We start from the raw sequence: 21,897 nt of genomic DNA, 5'->3' as shown, positions 1-21,897 counted from the left end.
TTTCTTTCATAGTTTGTGTATTTTATCTTATCATATATCTCCATGAGGACCAAAAAATACCTGTAAAGTGCTATTTGGAAGCTGATTGTCAGATAAGATTCGACTATTTTGATACAAAATAGCTTCCTTAGAGGTGACTTCAGTTCATTCAGGAGCATTTATAGCCATTTTTCAGAGTTGTCATTTAAGTAAGTGGTGTTTTGTCATTATTCTCTGCATGGTCCAAAGATTGACTTACATTGGGAATTATAAATTTAGGGAATAAATTGGCTGTTGTTTCATAATTGGTAGTTGCTTTGCAATTAGTTTCATTAATGCTTTTAAGTGCCTCTTAAATGATTCACTGCCTGTTGTGACTGAATTATTTGAAAAGAGTTATTTGAGAAAGAGTTTACAAATCACTTAAGTCAGTGGTGTCACTCTTGGAAGTTGTTTTTTTCAAGTGCTTTGTAGGAAATTGGTATCTTAAAAATGGAGTTGGGAAATAGCCTTAACTAAGGGCTTAGCCAACAAGTAAGTAAACAGAGCTAATCTGGATGTTCCTATTTGTGAAACACTGAAATGGAAAATAGTACACATGTATATTTTGAAATTATTCCTGTGTTTATAACAGTTACTCCTGTGACCCAACTGAAACAAGCACTGTTAGCAAAGCATCTGCATTTTTTTCATTCTTTCAATGCAAGGACCCAGATTTAGTCCATTATAGAAAAAAGTAATACCAGCTGTTAAATATGAGCACAAAATTAATGATTAATTTTGGCCGTGCCTTGTTTTTAAGGTTCATTATAATATATTATTCACAAAGAAAACTGAACGTAGTGTGCATCCACTGACCATATTAAGTGACCTCATGGTTCCAGTAACACTGCAGAGCTGTACTCATGGAAATGTTACAGTCCATCTCAGTGTATAGTGGAATTTTAGTATCTGCTTTGCCTTCTGCAGCCAGAATTGCTGCCGTGGGTCCTGTCTATGCACGTGAGGTTCGTAGGACTGAGCACAACTGAGAAAGATTATCCGATCTGAACCCAGAAATAATGACTGAATCCTAGAGAAGAAAATAAGGTTAATTTTGTATGATTTAGAGCATCTAGACTAGAGTAGAACCAGGTCAGCAGCATCTGTGTTTATCCCAATTTCCTGATTGTAACAGTATTTGTTATCATTTGCTGTAGGAATGACTATACCAGAAGAAGATGCTGATGTGGGACAAGGTAGCAAATACTGCCTCGTGGCAATAGGAAGGCTTCAGGTAATGCCAGTCTTTCCTTATACAAACTATTTCTGAAAGCATGACCACTGTTTTGGTTTAGCTGTAGATTTGTGCAATGTTTTGGTACTAGACTGTAAATTTTAACATGCCTCCAATATATAAAGTGCCTTGATGACTGTGTGCAGTCAGTGACTTGTTCAGAACATGTCAGCAGAGCAAAATGAAACTGTGATTTTGGTGCTTGTGTGTACTTAGTCCGGTAAGAACAGCAAAGATGTTCCTGAAGATGAGTGTATATAGACCTGCTATTCTTTAGGGTGTGTAGGGCTGGGGTATTGTAGATAGTGAGAAACATGATGGTACAGGTGCTGCAGGTGGTGGGTTAAAGTGGCTCCCAAAGCCTGTGATATGCTCCCTGCCATTTTTCTGTACATTCTCTCTCTCTGGCTAATCAACTACTTGAAAAGCTGTGATTGCAGGAGGTATTCTGAAAACTGCAAAGATAAAGTAGTCAAGAGGCACTTCAGAAATCATAACGTATTCTCAGCATGTATTGTGTTGTGCATTCAGATGAGATGTCAGCTGAAGGAACTGGGAGAATAAAATTTTACTTCCTTTCTGTCCAGACAGTTGCAATCACTGTAGTGCATTTTTTTCTTTTGTTTGTCGCTGATGAGAGCTCAGAGGAGGAGCTGCAGTGGCCATGGTGAATCTCCATCACCACAGCAGGGCGGCTAATTTTTATCTTCTGGTCTGGGAATTCTGCCACAGGGGAACATATTTGAGCCTCTTGCATGATCTCCTGTTGGCCTGCACTCGTTGCCATCTGCTGGGATGGTATCAGGCCTTCTGAAGAGAGGCAGAATGACCTTTCATTACAGCACAGGTGCCAACCCATCTTACCTGAGGTGAACAGCCTGCAAGCATGAGCACTTCTGCAGTGGTTCTCCATTGCCATTGTTGCCGTAGAAGTCTGTAAAAAAGACTCCGAGCCAAGTTTTGTAGGAGATAAGATAATGGGCAGGCACTTTAATGAGCAACCCCGCTCATCCAGGAATACATTGACGCGCGCGCTCGCAAGCTCTAAGTTCTATAGCTTTTATAATATAACTTATCCAATCACTACTGTCCACATGTCCAGTTCCACTTCTGTCCCCTCCCAGTTCCCACCCCCGTTGAATTGGGGCTGGGGTCGTTGGGACCCTCTGTCTTCATCCACCTCCTCTTCTTCAGCACACAAAGGTCTCTTGGACGCTCTCCAGGGCTTTGGGTCACACTGCTCCATGTTTATGTTCTCTTCTGATATGCCTTAATCAGGTACCTTGAGGAAGAGACTAAACAGCTGGCAGATCTTAGCTGCCTGTTCTGGAGCAGGGGTAGAGATAGAAGGACTTTGTGCTACAAGCTGCTAAATATTAATTCACTAAAATCTACAGCATTGCATCTACTGTGTCTCTAAAATCTACAAAATATGAAAATTGAAAAGTTAAAAAAAACCCTTTCGGCATCATGTCCCCCCTTTTAGAAACGGACAAAACTCAAAATTTTGTTCGCTTCTACTTTCCATACTTGAAATTGTACCAAAGAGATGAACAGCATTTGCAACATTTGATCATGCAATAAGCAATTATGCAAACACTAATTATATATATCACTACCAAAAACAGCTGTTTCATCCAGGTCCAGTTCGGCAACCATGACGTGAGCTTGTGGAAAACATCATCCAGGCCTAATGAGACATTATCAAGGGTTACCTGATGCAGAATTTTGGTTTGCTTCCGAATTGCAGCCAGATCTTTCTCAATTCTTCCACTTTGGTCTATGTAGGAACAACAACTAGTGTTAATGACTTTACACACACCTCCCTGTGAGGCTAGTATCAAATTCAGGGCCATTCTATTTTGCAGAACTACACGAGACAAACTGTGGACCTCTTCTTTCAAAGCTGTAATAGCATCTGTGGTTTTATCTTGGAGGTTTTCGAGGATAGCTGAGATATTGACAACTGCTTTTTCTAATTCACTTACTCCCAAGGATGGAATTGCAGCTCTGACTATGCTGTGGAAAAGTGTGGGACGATCTATAAGGGGATTATTGGTTCTCTTTACCCTTCTGGGATAGATTCCTCCCCACCCTTCTTGTTCATCAATTCGGTCAAAGATTGTTATGTTTGGTATCACAGCTCCTAAAGTGCAGACCCTGTCTTTATTGAGGGGTAAAACTTTCCAGGCTTCATTTTCACAGATCCAGTACCACCCTGAGCCCTGTTTAGGGACTATTCTCCAGGGTCGTGCTGCCAATTTTAACACCATCTTTGGGGTTAACCCCTTGGTAGCTGTGCTGGTGTCACAATAGGTAGGAAGGGTGACATTTCCTGTAACATTAATATACAGACAGGGAACAGTTTGATCGTCTTGACCAAGAATTACATTGCTCAGGGGTATTGAATAATAGGCTCTCTCAACTAGTTTCCATGTCCCCGGGACTCCGAAAGTCTCACCAAAGTTTGTCTCGTTCATTAGAATACCAATCAGGGGCCAATCACTCTCATTATCATCAATTGCTGGTGTTTGTGTACAAATCCAGCAGTCAGTTTTGTGAAGGATTTTAGACACATTTTGCACCAGGGTTACATGTAAATTTTGATTCCACACTCGCATCATAGTTACCGACTGTACAGACCACATGAACAGAAGAAGCAGTCTAAGCCGCATCATCGTCATCAGTGTCCGGTTCTGCTTTGTCAATTGTCCCAGGAATTGATGCTTTCTTCACTCTGGAGTAATGGAACCAGGGTCCTTTCCCAGCAATTTTAACTGCAGTAAAAGAAGTCAGCAGGACTTGGAAGGGTCCTTTCCACTTAGCTCGCAGCGGATCGTTGTCCCACCATTTGACGTAGACCCAGTCTCCGGGCTGGAACTGATGAGCAGGTGTGTCTAGTCCAATCGGTCTGGATAGCTCAACAAATTTCTGGAGTTTCTGTAAAGTAGAGCTTAAAGCCATTAAATACTTTTGTAAATCAACTTTCCCTTTTATGTGAATGTCCCCCGGGAGGTGCGGAGCTTGGTATGGTCTCCCATACAGTATTTCATAAGGGCTTAAGTTATCCCTCCGCCTTGGTTGAATACGAATTCTCAGGAGAGCCAGAGGCAGAGCTTGAACCCATGACATGGATGTTTCTTGACAAATTTTACTGATTTGCATTTTGAGGGTACCATTCATGCGTTCAACTTTGCCACTCGCCTGAGGCCTGTAGGGGGTATGCAAGTCCCAAACAATTCCGAGGGTACGACACACCTCCTTAACTATGGTTGCAATGAAATGTGTCCCTCTGTCTGATGACATTCCCAGAGGAACTCCAAATCTTGGAATTATGTGGTTAAGTAGAGCTTTTACCACTTCCCTTGCTGTGTTGGTGCGACAGGGGTATGCCTCAGGCCATCCACTGAATGTGTCAACTAGTACCAGTATGTACTTATACCCTTCTCTGGGTGGTAACTCAGCAAAATCTATTTGCCAGTAATCTCCAGGAAAGTCTCCAGCCTTTGTTACCCCTAGCACCACTCTCTTGGTTGTGTCAGGATTATTTTGCCTGCAAATTTCACATTTGCTAACAGTGGATTGCACGACCTCGGTCATGCCTGTCCCTATGATTACCTTTTTTAGGTGCTTTAGAAGGTTTTCACTTCCCCAGTGTGTAGCTTCATGTTCCCGCAGAGCTATTTCTCTAAGGATTGGGGCTGTAACTACGACCTGTCCTGTGGGTGTAACTGCCCATCCACTTTCTTTAATTTCTGCGTTAAGGGACTTAATTAACTGCTGGTCTTTTTCATGGTATTTTGGGGTGAATCCTGTCAAGTCAATTTCTTTTTGTGGTATTACTGGCAGGATGCCTTTTTCTGCAGCCCTTTTTGCTGCCTGATCAGCAAAATGATTTCCCAATTCAGGGGCTGTTTTCCCCTTCTGGTGAGCTCTGCAATGAATGATAGACACCTTTTCTGGTTTCCAAATGCTTTGCAGAAGTGCATTAATTTGGTCTGCGTGTTTGATTCCACTGCCCTGAGCAGTTAACAGGCCTCTCTCCTTCCAGATTGCTCCATGGGCATGAACCACGCTGAAAGCATATTTAGAATCTGTCCAGATATTTACCTTCTTTCCTTCGCTTAGTTCCAGGGCTCTCGTTAATGCAATTAGTTCTGCTTTCTGGGATGATACATCTGCTGGTAAGGCTTTTGCTTCAATCACCTCATCTTTCGTTGTGACGGCATATCCTGTCAAACGCTTACCATCCTGCATGAAGCTGCTCCCATCTGTGTACAGCTCCCAGTCTGGATCCTCAAGGGGTGAGTCCTTCAGGTCTGGTCTGCTGGCGTAGATCTCCTCTAGTGTCTGTAAGCAATCATGCTCGGGCACACTGTCAGTTAGTGTCGAGGACAGAAACATGGCAGGATTTACATTGGATGTTGTTTTCAGGGTAACATCATCCTGTTCCAACAACACAGCTTGGTACTTGAGCATTCTGCTAGGGGACAACCAGTGACCCCCCTTTCGCTCAAGCACTGCCTGAACTGCATGGGGTACATACATGACAATGCACTGCCCCAGGGTGAGTTTCCGAGCTTCTTGGATTAGGATAACAGTCGCAGCCACAGCTCGCAAACATCCCGGCCACCCCTGGCTGACATTGTCTAGCTGTTTGGAGAAGTAAGCCACAGCCCTGCGCTGGCATCCTAGGGTCTGTGACAGTACCCCCAGGGCAACACCTTGTTGCTCGTGTGTGAACAGTTCAAAAGGTTTGGTTAAGTCTGGCAGTCCTAGTGCTGGAGCTGACATCAAGGATTGTTTCAGCTGTTTAAATGCAGCTCTAGTTTCATCAGTCCATTCCACGACTCCTCCCTGGGCTGCTTTCAGTGCTCCATATAAGGGTTTGACTAGTAGTCCATAATTAGCCACCCAAAGTCTGCACCATCCTGCCATGCCCAGGAAAGCCTGCATCTCTCTGACGGTGTGGGGCTCTGGGAGACGGCAGATGGCTTCTTTCCTGTCTGCACTGAGCCGTCGATGTCCCTTGTATATTTCCAGCCCCAGGTAGATGACTAGTTCCTTTGCAATTTGTGCTTTCCCTTTTGAGACTTTATATCCATTTAAACCCAAAAAATTTAAAAGACTTACAGTGAGTCTGATGCATTCATCCCGGCTTCTCGTGCCGAGCATCAGATCATCGACATACTGTAGGAGGATTCCCTCTGGCTCCTGCCTTCTCCATTCCTCCAGCTCCTTAGCTAGTTGGTTCCCGAATAGCGTTGGGCTGTTCTTATAGCCTTGGGGTAGAACTGTCCAGGTGAGTTGGGTCTTTCTTCCTGTCTCAGGGTTCTGCCATTCAAAAGCAAAGAGCTCTTGGCTGTCTTTATGCACAGGAATACAGAAGAAGGCATCCTTGAGATCAAGCACAGTAAACCACCCTAAATCATCAGTTAATGTGGTGAGCAGGGTATATGGGTTAGCCACTACAGGGTGTATGTCCTCTGTTATTCTGTTAATTGCCCTTAGATCCTGCACTAAACGATAGCTCTTGCCATCGGCCTTTTTCACAGGCAGGATAGGGGTATTATATTTGGATTCACATTCTACCAATAGCTTGAATTTGAGAAACTTTTCAATTAGGGGTGCTAATCCTTTCAAGCTCTCTAGGCTCAAAGGGTATTGTTTTTGTCTTACCGGTGTTGCTCCTGGCTTGAGAGTGATGCTTACTGGTTCTGCTTGCCTGGATCTTCCAGGGTAATCACTGGCCCACACTAAGGGGATGACAGCATCCTCTACCTCTGCTGGGATCTCCTCGTGGCTTTCCTGTATGAAAAAGGTAGCTGCTTCGATATATTTAGTATCAGGAATTATGACTTTTATTTTCCCCCCTTTGCAGAATTTAATCTCAGCCTCCAACTTCTCTAACAAATCTCTGCCTAGTAAAGGCTTGGGAGAGTTTGGCATATAAAGAAATTGATGAGTTACCCAGTGCTTACCTAATTTAAACTTCAGAGGCTTAAAGAAAGGCCTGGTTTCACTTACCCCGGTAGCACCAACTACAGTTATAGAATCATGACTCAGTTTCCCTTCCAAGGTGTTTAACACAGAATAAGCTGCACCTGTATCAACCAAGAATTCAACTTCTTCTTCCCCCAGCTTAGCTATAACCAGAGGTTCTGCTGGGGTAGTAACCTCCGGTCTGCTTCATGCATTCTGACTCACAGTCAGCTGGGGGACTGGAGGGGGAAGAGGAGGGTTTTCATCCTTTCTCAGGTCTGGGCAATCCTTTCTCCAGTGCCCCTTCTTTTTACAGTAGGAACACCTATCATATTGGTAATGATGCTTACACCCCTTATTCTGGGTATTGTGTTTACGACGCTCCTGGCAGTTACAGTGTCCATGACCATCATCTTCTTCCAGTTCCAACACCTTTGTTTTGCCCTTTTGTTCTCTATTCCGGTATACCACCCAAGCTATATCCAGCAACTCACTAATATCCTTTTTGTCCCCTGCCTTCTGCAGTTTCCTCCTTATGTCATCTGCAGACTGGCCTATGAACAAATTAACCAAATGCTTTTTCCCTGTGTCTGATTCTGTATCTATGTCTGTGTATTTTCTTATGACATCTTTCAGCTTATTCAGGAAATCAGTAGGAGATTCATTTTTGTCCTGTTTTACCTCATACATCTTAGCCCAATTCACTGCTTTTGGGATAGCATGTCTGAACCCATAAACCACATACTCCTGGTATCGTGTCAGTGCTTCCCTCTGTGCTGGCACATTAGGATCCCATTTTGGATCCATTGGGGGAAATATCTGCAGAACTTCCCCCGAAATCTGCCCAGCTGCCCTCAGCAGCTGAATTCCAGCTTTTGCTGCTCTCTTAACCATTTCTTTCTCTGTGCTGTCCAATAGGGTGTCCATCAGCACTTCCAGGTCAAACCAATCAGGATCTTGTGTCTTTATTGCCCTTTCTACATAGTTAGCAACTTTATCGGGATTGTCTCTATATGACCCCACTGAAGCCTTCCACTGCTGCAGCTCTACCAGTGAAAAAGGAGTCTTTATATACATAGGACCTTGGTTTCCCATAGCCTGCCTTAAAGGAGCTTCTAGCACAAGCTTTTCCTTCCCTTTTCTTGTTCTCCTAGCTATGGGATCAGGATCTGATAAGGCAGTCAGCAATCTCTTCCCTACTTTCCTAGTGGGCGCCGCAGAAGCTTTCACTTTTGGCTTTACCACGGGAGCTTCCTCCTCCTCTGAGCTATCCGATTCATCACCTGAAGGCTCCACGTCTGATTCCTTATTCCTGGGCAACAAAAGTGGGGGGAGGCTTCCCCTCCTCTGTTCCCTTGCTCCCTGTTGCTGTGAGCTCGAAGCAGGAAATTCCCCCGCTGCCCCCCCGCCTCTGCCCCGTGGCTCTGTATGCCAAGGCGGAGCAGTGGGGACAACCCCGCCTCCACTGTACCCCCCTGGGTACAGATATAATCCATACGGGTAAGGAACGGGAGGCGTTAAGGGGAAGGAGGCATGCCTGGCCCTGCCTTCGAAAGCAGGATCGAAAGCTCCCAGGTTGTATGGAGAAGGTCTCTCCATTTTGGGTACCACCTCAACCCCTCCTGCGGCTCCTGCCACCACACCATCGCTCGCACTGAAATCTATAAGATCAGCTGGTCCTGCCGGCTTTGCCGTCCCTGGGGGGTCGAGCACAGCCCCTCCAGGTCCATGATCTCCCCTTCCCACGGGCTGATCTGTTCTAGCCGTGAGATCCGTTCCAACCTGAGCCCCTGCCCCGGCTCCAGCCGCTCCTATGGCCCCTGTTGCTATGGTAACCGCGCCTCGCTGATCGAACGCCCCGGCTTTCCCCGCCGTGCCTGGCTGCAAAGCCGCAGCCCCATCAATCGCTTGCAGAGCGTCAGCCCCGCTTCCACCAGCCTGCACGCTCTGTGCTGCCAGCTCCAGCCTCGGTAAGGGGACAAGCAACTCCCCGTCTCCAGCAGCCACCCCCGCTGCTGCTCCACCAGGTCCCGCCGGCAGCCCTGGGCTGGGAACTGCTACTCCAGCAGCCCCTGCCCCCACTCTAGGACCAGATCCAGCAGCCACCGCTGCCCCCGCTCCGGGACCGGATCCAGCAGCCCCTCCAGCTGCTCCAGCCCTCAAGTTTGGAGCAATTAAGAGGTCCCAATCCTCTTCCTTAGGAATATAAACCTGGCTAATATCCTCTTTCTTGGTTTTTCCATGCCGTTTCCCCTTTGCCTTTGCCAGAACAAACACAGGCTCTCTCGAGTCCCCAGCAGGGGAGCCAGCCTTAGAAATACCCTTCTCATACCCTCTCATCCATTCTGGATGGGACAAAAAGGCCAAAAACAACTCAGCATACTTCACTTCATTCCATCTCTCCTCTGTATGCAAGATCGAAATTAGCTGTAACACATCCTCTAGCACAAAAGACCCAGTTTCGGGCCAAACCTTTCCCCCACGCTTACAATGAAGTGGCCACATATTAAGACAGAGCCTACACAGTTCCTGTTTCTTCAAAGATGTTTCAGAACCAGTAAGAGGACTCCAGTGATCTAAAACCAAGCCTAAAGGGGAATCTTTTGGTATCTCGTCCTCTGAACTTTGGACACAGCCCATAGTGATTCTTTAGCAACACCACCACCAGTGCCTCAGGCTAAACCAAACAGCTTTGACTCCGGAGTTCACAAGAGGCGTCCCCCTTGCAGCCGGCCTCCCAGCCTGCTACCCTCCTGCAAATGCTGCGTGGTCTGCCCTTCCCGAGGCTCAAGGGACAACCCCGTCCCTCCCAGGCGAAACCCTCGCCCTCCCAGGCCAGGAAACTGGCTAGGCCTAAGACCAGTTCTCCCTCCCGGCCCTTCCGTATTCCTACCAGGGGCAAAAACCCCCCTTTCCGTAGCCAAATGCCACAGAAACCCAAAGTAACTGCCCGTTATCTCACCTCCGTGGTCCGGACCAGGAATTTGAAGTGAATCAGGTCCTGCTTCCACCTTTCGGGCGCCAAACTGTTGCCGTAGAAGTCTGTAAAAAAGACTCCGAGCCAAGTTTTGTAGGAGATAAGATAATGGGCAGGCACTTTAATGAGCAACCCCGCTCATCCAGGAATACATTGACGCGCGCGCTCGCAAGCTCTAAGTTCTATAGCTTTTATAATATAACTTATCCAATCACTACTGTCCACATGTCCAGTTCCACTTCTGTCCCCTCCCAGTTCCCACCCCCGTTGAATTGGGGCTGGGGTCGTTGGGACCCTCTGTCTTCATCCACCTCCTCTTCTTCAGCACACAAAGGTCTCTTGGACGCTCTCCAGGGCTTTGGGTCACACTGCTCCATGTTTATGTTCTCTTCTGATATGCCTTAATCAGGTACCTTGAGGAAGAGACTAAACAGCTGGCAGATCTTAGCTGCCTGTTCTGGAGCAGGGGTAGAGATAGAAGGACTTTGTGCTACAAGCTGCTAAATATTAATTCACTAAAATCTACAGCATTGCATCTACTGTGTCTCTAAAATCTACAAAATATGAAAATTGAAAAGTTAAAAAAAACCCTTTCGGCATCACCATGGCAGAGCTACAGAAGTATTGCAGGGTGGGTTTTAGGTTAATCATGCTTTCCTAATCAAGAGTAATACATTCCACTAATGGAGAGAAGGAAGTTATGGGGATTCATATGTTACAGCTGCCAAAGAAAAATGATTTCCAAGAAAATCACATGAGTAATGTATGGAGTGTCAAAACATCTGTTACATTAGAAGAGCCATCAGGGAATGTGAGGGAGGGCAAGAGGAGGTTCTGTGGGTGGGTTAAATCACAAAGGAGTCAAGGTGCTTAAAAACTCTCTTAAAAACTGTGTTAAACTCTGTTCTGTAAAAGCAAATTGAAATCTTGCATAAAGTTAACTGGCTAATCAGCTTCAAGACAGGAAAAAAAAAAGAGTTTTTACTGATTTTGCATTGGGACTTTGTTAGCAAAGATAGTTCTGGAAGTTGTAAGAAAACCACTGATCTAGTTTGTAGCTTCAGTATGACTGAATGGATGTGAAATGGCCTGATGGTACAGGTTTCAGGCAGAGAGTTGGACATCATTCTCTCTGGTGAGATTTGAGGAACATTTAGAGGACTCATTTGTTGGCCTGATATCCCCTACCTCAGCCTCTGGACAACTTAGTTCTGTGCATGTTTCAAGTGAGGTTCATGTCACCTGGGAGTATGAGTGCTTAGTCTGAGCAGCCTTGGTGGATCTGTCTGCAGATAATGAGTTGGCTTCTTCTAGAGATCGACCTTCCTATCTTAACATAGGTGGCGTGCATTGTCCTCTCCAAGTTTGTCATTCTTGGTTGATAAAAATAGGAACCAAGATGGTGAATGTGCCACAAAGGGAGATGAATCCATCTGAACTTGCATCCTTACTCCATCCTTCCTTCTTGGGAACTTCTGGTGTATTTGTTTTCCTGCTGAGCTGTTAAGTCTAGATGCGTGTCACAGGGTGAAGTATTTGGCCTTCAAACTAGACTAAAGGATGTTCTTTGTCACTTGTCTGCTGCTATTTTATTTATGACTCCCTTCAAGAGTTAGCAGTCTGACAACAGATTCTATTTTTCAGTCATGTAATCAAATTTGACTTGAGGTGACTGTTCTGTGGACTTCCTTGGTCCTAGGTAACCAGCTCTCCAGTGTGCATGGACATGAATGGTATGTCAGTCCCCACTGAGTTCTTGTCTAGGCACAACTCCGATGGAGTCATCACCTTCGTCGACCCAAGGTGCATCAGCGTCATTGGCTACCAGCCCCAGGTCTGTGACCACTGGGAACGTGGATAATGGTTAGAGCTAATGAAGAAAACTCTATTTGCAAACATGAAAACTTTGTAGCTGATAATTCATACGTCGTTCACTAAATGCTCTTCATTTTTCTTTGCTGTCCATGCCCCTGTAAGATTTTGTTTTCCTCTTCGATGTGTGGGATATCTTTTTATACCTTTAGGTCTTCCTAGAATTCTAACAGCAAAGTGCTCTAAACCTTGCACAGATTTCCAGTGAAGACATTTCTGCGGTAGAAAATAACAGTGTGTGGAGAGAGTTTCAGTCGAGTAGACCTTTGCTTCTGTCAATCTATTGAACAATAAGCAAACATCATTTATGGCATATATTTTCCTTTAGACTTACATCTGTTCTTCTGAACAGGAGGCAAGTACAGAACTGAGCAGAATAATAAATGAACTCCTGACTACCACAGTGCTCCCTCAGATAACTCCCAACAGTTGCAATTTAGAGGCACAAATAACTTATTTGTCATTTGTTTTTCAATTTATTTTGATTTTAGATAGTTTTATAATAACCGTTCTTACAAAACTTAGTGCCATAAAATGAGCTATAGCAGAGGATGTCAGTCTCCTCAAGACACCATTTCACAGTTATTAAAAAAGCACTTTAAAATTTTTTGTGCATGCATATTTCTGTGCAATGATACAAATATAATTCAGGACATGACGCCTGCAAACCTTGTTTTGAGATTCATCCCCGATTAACTGACTGGTCCCATTAAGGGTGGTAGACCTGGTGTCTGCAAGGATTACTTGTAAATCTGCGTTTGTGTTTGTGTTGTAATTTGGGTTTTTTACACAGGTTTATGTTCTATTCTAGGATCTTCTGGGGAAAGATATTTTAGAATTCTGCCATCCTGAAGATCAAAGCCATTTGCGAGAGAGTTTCCAACAGGTGCTGTGTCCTGCTCCTTTTGTTCCACAATTTATTATTTTTGTTACTATTTTGACCACAGAAGTAGCTTTTATTTTGCATTTCAAGATATTTTTTCTGTTATGCAGGAGGAGTGGCAAGATATAAAACAATTTGTTGATCAGTCAGTAATCAGTTAAGCTACATAATAAATGGTAGTTTATTATACAGTGTGTGTTGACAGTATTTTCAGAAATAAGTCATCTAGTTAAATATTTTATTTTTACAAAAAAGTGTTCACTGTGCAGGGTGGGCTGCTTTGCAGATGCCTGTGTAGATCTCACTATGGTAAGTGGTAACCAAACGTATTTACATTCCAAGATAGGATGTTGATTTGGAAGTATTTATACCCCTCTGTGATGCTGGACTATTTTTAACCTAGTTCTCTGCTAGCATGGGTGACGTGCTTCTTCATGTACTTTAATGGAGTCACACTACTTTACAGCAACAGATAATTTGGCCCTTTTCCCTATTGGAAATTGAAATGTAGAGAGAAGTAACAAAAGAAATGCAACATACTTAGAGTTAGTATTTTGGATTTGTTGTTACCATGGGCCACATTTACATCAGTTATATCAGTGGTGTTTATTCCATTGTACAGCTTACTGTTTCAGATTGGTCTGGGCTGTGCAGTAGCAGTGCTTTCTCCAAGCTGCCTGTTTGTTGCTGGACTTTTCAGTGCCTTTGCTGCTGGCCTGGAACACACGGCACAGGATGTTTAACTGATTCCTGAGGCTCGGTTATCTAAGTGGTTCCAGATTTTCTGACAAGAGGCTATAGCTCAACCAAGTTTTGTTGGTCCATCTCATTTTGGATGCTGATATGTATTTTCAGCTGTGAAATGTGGATATGAAATGACTTGTAAATAATTCGCATAACCAACTATGTATTCAGGCATGGCATGAAAAAACAGAACTTGGAAAGTCTCTCTGGGGAAAACAACTAAGTGCTGTTCAGTGTTTGTAAGAACAGATTGTGAAACTGAGGTTATGGTCTCTACAGAAGTATTGGAAATAGTGTAATATATCAGTACTCCTGAGCTATTTCTCACCATCCCCTCCTTCAAACAGGGTCTACCAGCCCCATGGCTGATTGTGTAAGCACTGTTCATCCACTTCAGTGTCCCTTGCACAGACTCAGTTCAAACACCAGCTGAAGGCTTTTTAAATTCAAGGTGTTGATTCAGAGGGAGAAGCCTGTGAGAGTTCAGTGCTTGAAGTAGGCCACCACACCCAGACATCTTCTCTGCCCCACCTTGGCTGGCAGTGTGATGCTCCAGTTGAATCTACCTGATGGGTAGCTGTCAGCAGGAGCTGGATCCTGCTCGTCATCTTCTTCCTGATATCCTCCCCACCTTCCTGCTGCCTTGACACTGGCACAGATGGACTTGCTGGGTAGGCTGAGGAACTAATTGCTTTTGCATGGAACCAGCTTTCAGCTGGTTCAGCTCCCTGGACTGGTGCCTGATCACATCAGAGGCACGGGAGCTGTGAGAACACATACGCTGTTTTTCACTGGTGCCCAAATGATTGATTCCACTAATCTATCCAAGAGACAGTGACAGAATGCTGCTGGATAATAAAACATCAAACATCCATCTCCAGTGAATCCATTCAGTGATTGCCTGGGGCTCAGCAGGGCTGACTAACTAACATTGGAGTTAATGACTTGGTCCTCACTGTGTTCACTGGGAGGGAGATCAGGCCATGGGAGGCAGCCAGGGTGTCCCTGAGCTAAGTTGTTGGGGACTTCCCTGTCACTACTCACTGTTAAGCATGTGCATAACTGATTTGCCAGATCAGAGACCTACATGATTTGCTTAAGGTCATACAAAAAGACAGCATGAAAAAAGCAGTTAGAAGTCAAAGTTCCTGTTCACTCAATCTGTGTCCAATCTGTGAAAATATTGTGCTGTTTCTTTAGTAGGCAATTCCTTTTCGGATATATTTTTGTTCAGTACAGTAGCAGTGTGACTGGGGCTGTTACTCCAATCATGGAGTAAAGACTGAAGTAAACAATTAAGCTTTGCACCAGGTGGTTTTTATTTCCAAAGAATGCAAGAAAGTAAAGATCAAACATTAGCTTCGAAATTTTCTGTGCTATCTTGTTTGTGTGCACTGTTTTAAGACAGTTCAAGATTTTCCCACCAGGGATCTCTTTGCTTTATATATTATTACAAAATTAGTGTTTGCTTAATTGAGACTTCAGTAAAATAGATCACTGCAGTTTGTTTTATTATTGTTACTTTGGCCTTGGAAATATCTTAATTAAAAAGGTAACTGTGATTTCAAAAACTCTTTTTTTTTTCCACTAAAACCCTCTGTAAACTTGACACTTCTAATTTGCTGACAGTATCAGAACCAGGTTGGTGCATAACAGAGGAGGAAGGCAGGGTTTTGCAATTTTTGGGCAATTGCCAGTATCTATCTCAGACCTTTTATTTCCTTGGGAAGATAAATTCATTCATCAGGGTGGGAAAAATCAGGCCAGAATAAGATAGTCTCAAGGCCAAGACCAACAAATAGTATCAAAGGGTCCAGAACACAGCTATTGGATACCCAGTAGGTTACTATTCAGATTGCACACATTTTTACCAGCCCTGTGGTTTTTACCCTGGGTGTGGTGGTAGAAAATTGCTGATAAAAGAATGTCACTCAGTGAACTCAAACTACAAAAGCATTAAAAAAAACCCAATAAAACCAACCTAAAGGCATTTACTTAAGTATGATTTTAACTTTCCTAGGCTTTGGTAAAGCTTTTTGTGTCTTCTATTTGTACTCTTTCCATTTAGTGCTGTATCCAGTTGATTAACTCAAAGTGCAAAGCTCTGAAAAAACAGCTTTGGAGCATTTTTCTTAATCCAGTTGCTTGTCAGTAAAGACAGAGGGTAAATAGTGGGATTTCTATTTTAGAGAATGCAGGCTGCAGATAGCTAATAAAAAGCAAATTCCAGGTGTTAAGGATTAAGATTCCATAACAAGAAGTAGTATTTATTTGCAGTAGACCTTCCCTTTCCTTCCTTGAGGCACCCCTGAGATAGCTTGGTGGAGAAGCAATAAAATATAAATGGAGGTAGGCCAGGAAAGTGCCAACTGAATAACTTAAAACCATGAAAGTCTTTTTCTGACTTAAACCAAGATTGTTGGGTGACACATGACATGCAATTACTGGGCCAGTGTGTGAGGATTTACTATCCATTTGCACAGCAGGTGGCAATCTCCTTTTATTAACCTTTCCAAATGGCTTTGCAGGTGGTGAAACTGAAAGGTCAAGTCCTGTCTGTGATGTATCGTTTTCGTACCAAAAACCGGGAGTGGATGCTTATCAGAACCAGCAGCTTCACATTTCAGAATCCTTATTCCGATGAGATTGAGTACATCATCTGCACCAACACTAATGTAAAGTATGTGCCTTTCCAGGTGCTCATGTCTGTGGTTCTGAAAGAATTGTAAGCACTGCTTTTTGCTGTAAAGCACATTCTGATTTTTTGGGTAGCCTGTTTATAGCTCCCTTTGTTTCTCTATAACAGCATGGTCTGTAACAGAGTTTTTCTGCATCATGAGATCTCACAGTGTAGCTGTTTCTCCATGTCATTATCCTGAGATGCTTCCAGGGCCTGGCTGCACTGGGGGGGAAACGTCACTTATCTATTATGTCATTAGACAAGCCCATTGATCTCGGTCCAGGCTGCCTTAAACTAGCACAGAGCTTCCAGCAGCAGACCAGCTGTCTTGATACTGGAGGAAGGTTAGCCTGATTCCTAAGCCAAAAGAAAATTCCGTGTCCATGTTCACTGTGATCATACCATTCTGTAGTCCTGGCGTCTTCTGCTTGAGCTGTGTCTACTCTTATGACCTAATGAATCTGGGAAAATGATTTCCTAGTAGGCTTGAGTGAGAAGGGCTCCTGATACTCACTTTAGGTTTGGTGGAGTAGCCTCAACTATGGGGACAATCCAGTCCCTTATCTTAAAAGGGAAATGCAATCATTCTGTCTTTGAATTACTATTTTCAAATATCTGTCATTTGGCCTCTTAGGAGGAAGTCACCCTTAAAGTATGGTGGAGGTTCATCACTGTGGACTGAGCAGAGATGATTTTGGAGCCTCCTGATTTCTCAGCCAGTAACTGCAGAAACTAATCTGACCTCAATTGCTTTATAGTGTAGGGATTCTTTTTTAATAAATGTTTCTTCTTTCCAATATAAACTTAATCTATTCCTAAAACTAAATCTGCTTCTGGTCTGACCAAAGATTTTTTGCCAAGTTTTTAGCTGTGAGGAAATTACTGGTTTTAAGATCTCAGCCTGTTAGACCGTATATCCGAAATGCTGAATGAGCAGTCTGCTGGTGGAGATGCCTGCTGAGAGCTTCACAGCAAAACCAAACCCCTGGGGCTGTGACATTTGAGCTTGGAAAGCTAGTGAGTGCCTCTGGGTGTTCCTTGTCTTGCTCCTTTGGACATGGCACATACCTGGAATGGAAGGGCTGTGCATTGGCTTATATGAAACCCAGCAGCACAGTCGTTTGGCTCTTTTGTTTATTTCTTTGCATACCCCAAAAATCGGGCTCAAACAACAGAATAGTTCAGCTCATTGAAAACAGGCAAATGTGTCTTGAAATCAGACAGCTAAATATCTCCCTGTCTCCACTGGGTATTTCTACATTTTTCCTGTCCCATAATACTTCTCCAAATAAATTGTATATGCAAAATCAGGCCAGCAAAGTAAAAAATAACCTCTGAGATTTGTCCCAGGCTGGCTTAATTGTGCTTTGTTCCCAAGAGGCCACAGATGAAAAAGTGGGGCTGGAGACTTACGTTGTATTGACTCTGGGAATGCTTTTTTCTGAGCCTGCACTATACTGTTCAGCTTGGCACCACAGCACTCACTGTGAGGACTAGGACTGTGCCAGCTCCTGGCTCTGGTTCCATCTCCCTTGCTAGGTTTGAATAACAACCAGAAATGCTGACCTAATATGGAAGTTGCCTGCTGCTGCTTTGACAGAGGATGTTCCCTCTTTCCTGTCATGTTGAAAATGTTCTGAAATGGGCAAGATGCATCCCATTATACCTCTGCTTTTGAATAGTAGAAAGAATGCATTATTCAAACTGGTTTTGTTTTTCCTCCTGTTCTCTCCACTTCTCAAACAGATTTCCAAAGAGGACTTACTGTAAAATACTGCTGTTCCTGCCTGTATCTGGTTGGGTTGGGTTTTTTTTTTGCACATTTGGGGTCATGTTTTGACTTCTGACTTCCTATCTGCCTCAGGGAGTTGTACATCATGGTGACTGGTGATTTCTGCCTCCTCATTAAGCTCCTGCTGGGACTGGTGGTTCAGCACCGACTCGGTGTGCTTGGCCATCCTTATGTATCACTGGAATTATCAGGTGCTCTGGGTCCAACAAGGTGCTTCCCATGCAGACCAAGCAGGGTTGCCTTGCTCTGTCCAGCTGAGGATAGTTCTACACAGAGTTAGATTTGCCTCTCACTGTGATAACACAGGCAGCTCCATAAAATACAAGTCTGAGGCAGTTAAAAATTCAGCATGAAATTGTAAAAACAATGCAGCTGAAAGATCTACATTTAAACCAGTTTTTAACTTAGTATAGTTTAAAGCCACAGTACATACATTCTGTGTGTCTGTTAATGGAATAGTTCCTGAGTTGGTCGGTGAACAGCATTTTCCAAAAGACTGTAGAGGGCAGTGATGGTTCCAGTTGTGGAGGGATGAATATATTTTTACTTTTATTTGTTGTCTTGGTTTGGTTGTTTTGTTTCTTCTTTTTTTTTTTTTCATTTTTTTTAATAAAGATACTCCCTAGGAGCTTTAAACAGTCAACCTTCCAAACTTGGTTTTGGTGCAGAAGAATAAGGAAACATTAAGTTCAAATGTTCACTTACTTCTTTGCAAAAAAAAAAAAAAGAAAAGAAAACTTCTCTCAGTTTCACTTGGGTGTAGTCATCCAAGAGAAACTTCCTGGAGAATTGAAGCCTTTCCCATTTTGCATTTGTGCTGTGTTTGGCTGAAAAGAAAAGTCCCCCAATTGACCACGTCTTCCTGTGTAGTTGGGACTGTTTGATTTCCAAAGAGAAATAACAATTATGATTAGCGTTTATTTAATGTACAGACAGAGCAGTGTTTGAATAAAATAATATGGTGAGAGATTATGTAAAGTTCATATATTATATATATTTATATTAAAAAGAAATATATATAAAATAAAGAAGAGTCATATTTTTCTGACCTTTACAGAAATTCTGATGTTCCATTTCTGCAAGCCCCAAAATCCTGTGTTGCACTTGTGTGAATTTATGAATCATACTGTTGTCCTGAGTCTCAAGACCCTCTGTCTCAGAGTCAGCTGGCACAAGTCACTGCTCGATGAAACAGCTTGCATTTTGTGGGAGAGATGCTTTCTGCTTTGGATTCTCATGGGCCAAGCTAAAGAACTCAACTACTCTGATAAAATTCCAGTCTGTGACAGTGGTGGTAGAGACTTAGTTTCTTGTGATCTTGTGCCATCTGTGGGTTGTCTGATCCCGGTGTCATACAGACTCTTCACAGGGTGGGTCGAAGCTGTAGGCTTGAAGGGGGAGATGCTGAGAATTTCTGAAAGAGCATTTTGCAACACCAGCCCCAAGGCTTTTACTACTCCAGTTTGTCCAACCAGATGTAGGAAGCACGTGTGCCTGTATTACATAACAAGAGCTTGGTAAGGATGCACAGTAGTATTGTTTCTCTCCCACTACAGAGACTGTTAATGTTAAAGCTCAAATCCTTTTTTGGTTACTGTGATGCCTAGGAAGGGAACTAGTGATTTCAGTGTTCATAGGGATTAATCTTCTCCAGTGACAAAGGAACTTTCATAGCATCTTCCCTTTTCCTCCACATACATTTACTGAAGGAAATTTTGAATTAACTATCAAATCTTCAGATTCACTGAACCATTCCTTGTTCAAGCCAAGGTGCTTTCCTAGTTTCATACTGAGCATGTGAGCCAGGAGTTCCTGCAATAGAGACAGAACCCTCTGTTGACCCAGACAGTACCTTCTCACTTGCTGTGTTGGGTATTCTTCAGAGCCAGGAAATTTCTTTCATTTACTCCTTGAACTTGTGAAACCAGTGACAATTTGGGGTTTGGTTTCAAAGTGAGGAGGCACTTTGAGTTTTGCCCAAACTGATAATAATCCCGTGTTCTGCATCATTTTTACTGTCCAGCAGTTGGATGACTGAAGGGACCTGCATGTTCAGTCAGAAGGGCTGGTGAGGTGGCAGGGTCTGAAGGAGCCACTGAGAGCAGCACTCAGCTCTTCCTGGTCAGCTGCTCCATGAATTGCTGCAGTTTCTTTCAGGTTTCAGGCATCATTTAAACTGTTTATGCAGTGGAAGCCAACAACAGCAGAAGATGCTAGCCTGGCTTTGCATTTCAGTCTTAATTAAATGCAGCATAGCTTGTACAGAGTTCAATAAAGATACAGTCAACTATTTGGTTTTTATAGGAAATGGATTTGGGAGGTTGTTCCCAAGTTCAGTGCTGTTAACACAATGTGATGTTTATATTGTACTGCAGCTTAATGAGTATTAGAGATGAAAGATAGAGAAGGGCGAAGGAGCACTAGGTTAGAGAAATGCCTACAAAACAAATTACTAGTAAGGGTGCTGTTTTGTTTAGTTCATTTGTATGTATAGGGCTGAATCAAGAAAACATACTTTATAAGGAATGGAGGAGACCTAATGTGCTGTTTATTGACACACAAACCAAGTCGGTGGTAATAAAAACAAATGAAACAGTGTAATTAGCTTTCACGTTAACAACGGGATTTAATGGGTGTTTATTGTCCACAGGGTGGTATTTAGAAACTTCCCCATAGATTCACCATGATTAAATTACCTCCCGTAGTTCTGCTGGAAAAATATGCATTTTATGCTTGTGAACAAAGAATGTCTTTTCATTCCAGAGATAATTTTTAGGAATTTTTCTGTTGGCTAAAATAATATGGGAAATCCATGGCTCCCTAATGACCTGGAGGACTGCCTTTTTTGCATGTTACTCCTAGGACGAAACTGATTCCCTGTATTATGAGTTCTCACACTCTAAAGCTTGCAGAAGGCTTTTTGTGATCTGCTCTGATCTGCTGTTTGTTGCAGGTCACACATTTTTGTCCAGTTTGCCATGGAGCCTCATAACTGAGCAAAGCGTCTTCTGGAAAAGCATCAAAGGATGGAAAAATTTGTTACTTACTTTGGTAGCTTGTTTTAGTGATTTCTCACATTCTCATCAGTTTGTGCCTAATTTGTCATTTGACTTTGACTTCAAGTTTTTCTCTCAGTCCCTTGACATTTGAAGGTATCTAATTCAAAATTTAAAAGATGATTTGGATCAAAATCTAAAATCTACGCCTGTACCCAAATATGTATCCTAATTCTAGAGTTTCAATCCATAATCTTGCTGTTTTGTAAAACCTCATCTATTTTCCACCTGTCCCATTATCATGTCTCCCTCATGCTGTCCAGTCTGTTGGGTGATTTTTCCTTCAGAAGGAGTCCAGAAACAAAAACTGTGAGTGCTGTCAAGTATCAAATCCAAGTATTTTGTCAGTGCAACTCCAACCTTATCCTAATCTCTCAGCTTTAGCATAATTTGAGGGATTTAGATCTCCCTTGCCTAACTGAGGAAAGAGCACCACAGAGAAAAATGTACTACCTGTGCATCCCCAGGCCAAAGGTGATCTTGTTTATTGTGACCAAGCAACAGAAGGCAACTGTTATTGGAAGGTGCAAAATGTTTGGATAACTCTGCAGCTGCTGAGCTGTTTTGTCATTAGACAGGCAGTCTTCCTGGAGACCTGCAATGCCAGCAAGCTTTCTGTTTATCTTGGTAGGATCAGAGAAAGGTTCTTGTATAGT

At 43.2% G+C, this 21,897-nt stretch overlaps 1 protein-coding gene across 4 annotated transcripts in view; it reads left to right on the top strand.

Moving 5' to 3' along the window:
* Positions 1–21,897, top strand: part of ARNT2 (aryl hydrocarbon receptor nuclear translocator 2) — a 103,284-nt gene that overhangs the window by 63,488 nt on the left and 17,899 nt on the right. For all 4 annotated transcript variants that reach the window (XM_071568137.1, XM_071568135.1, XM_071568134.1 and 1 more), the window contains 4 exons: positions 1,179–1,255; positions 11,914–12,048; positions 12,898–12,972; positions 16,242–16,393. In XM_071568137.1, the coding sequence (XP_071424238.1) occupies positions 1,179–1,255; positions 11,914–12,048; positions 12,898–12,972; positions 16,242–16,393 (439 nt within the window). The remainder of the gene's footprint in view (positions 1–1,178; positions 1,256–11,913; positions 12,049–12,897; positions 12,973–16,241; positions 16,394–21,897) is intronic.

The sequence above is a fragment of the Pithys albifrons genome, chromosome 13, assembly GCF_047495875.1.
Source record: "Pithys albifrons albifrons isolate INPA30051 chromosome 13, PitAlb_v1, whole genome shotgun sequence".
NCBI classification, from domain to species: Eukaryota; Metazoa; Chordata; class Aves; order Passeriformes; family Thamnophilidae; genus Pithys; species Pithys albifrons.
The sequence above is the reverse complement of the archived record's forward strand: the minus strand, read 5'-3'. Positions and strand labels throughout refer to the sequence as shown.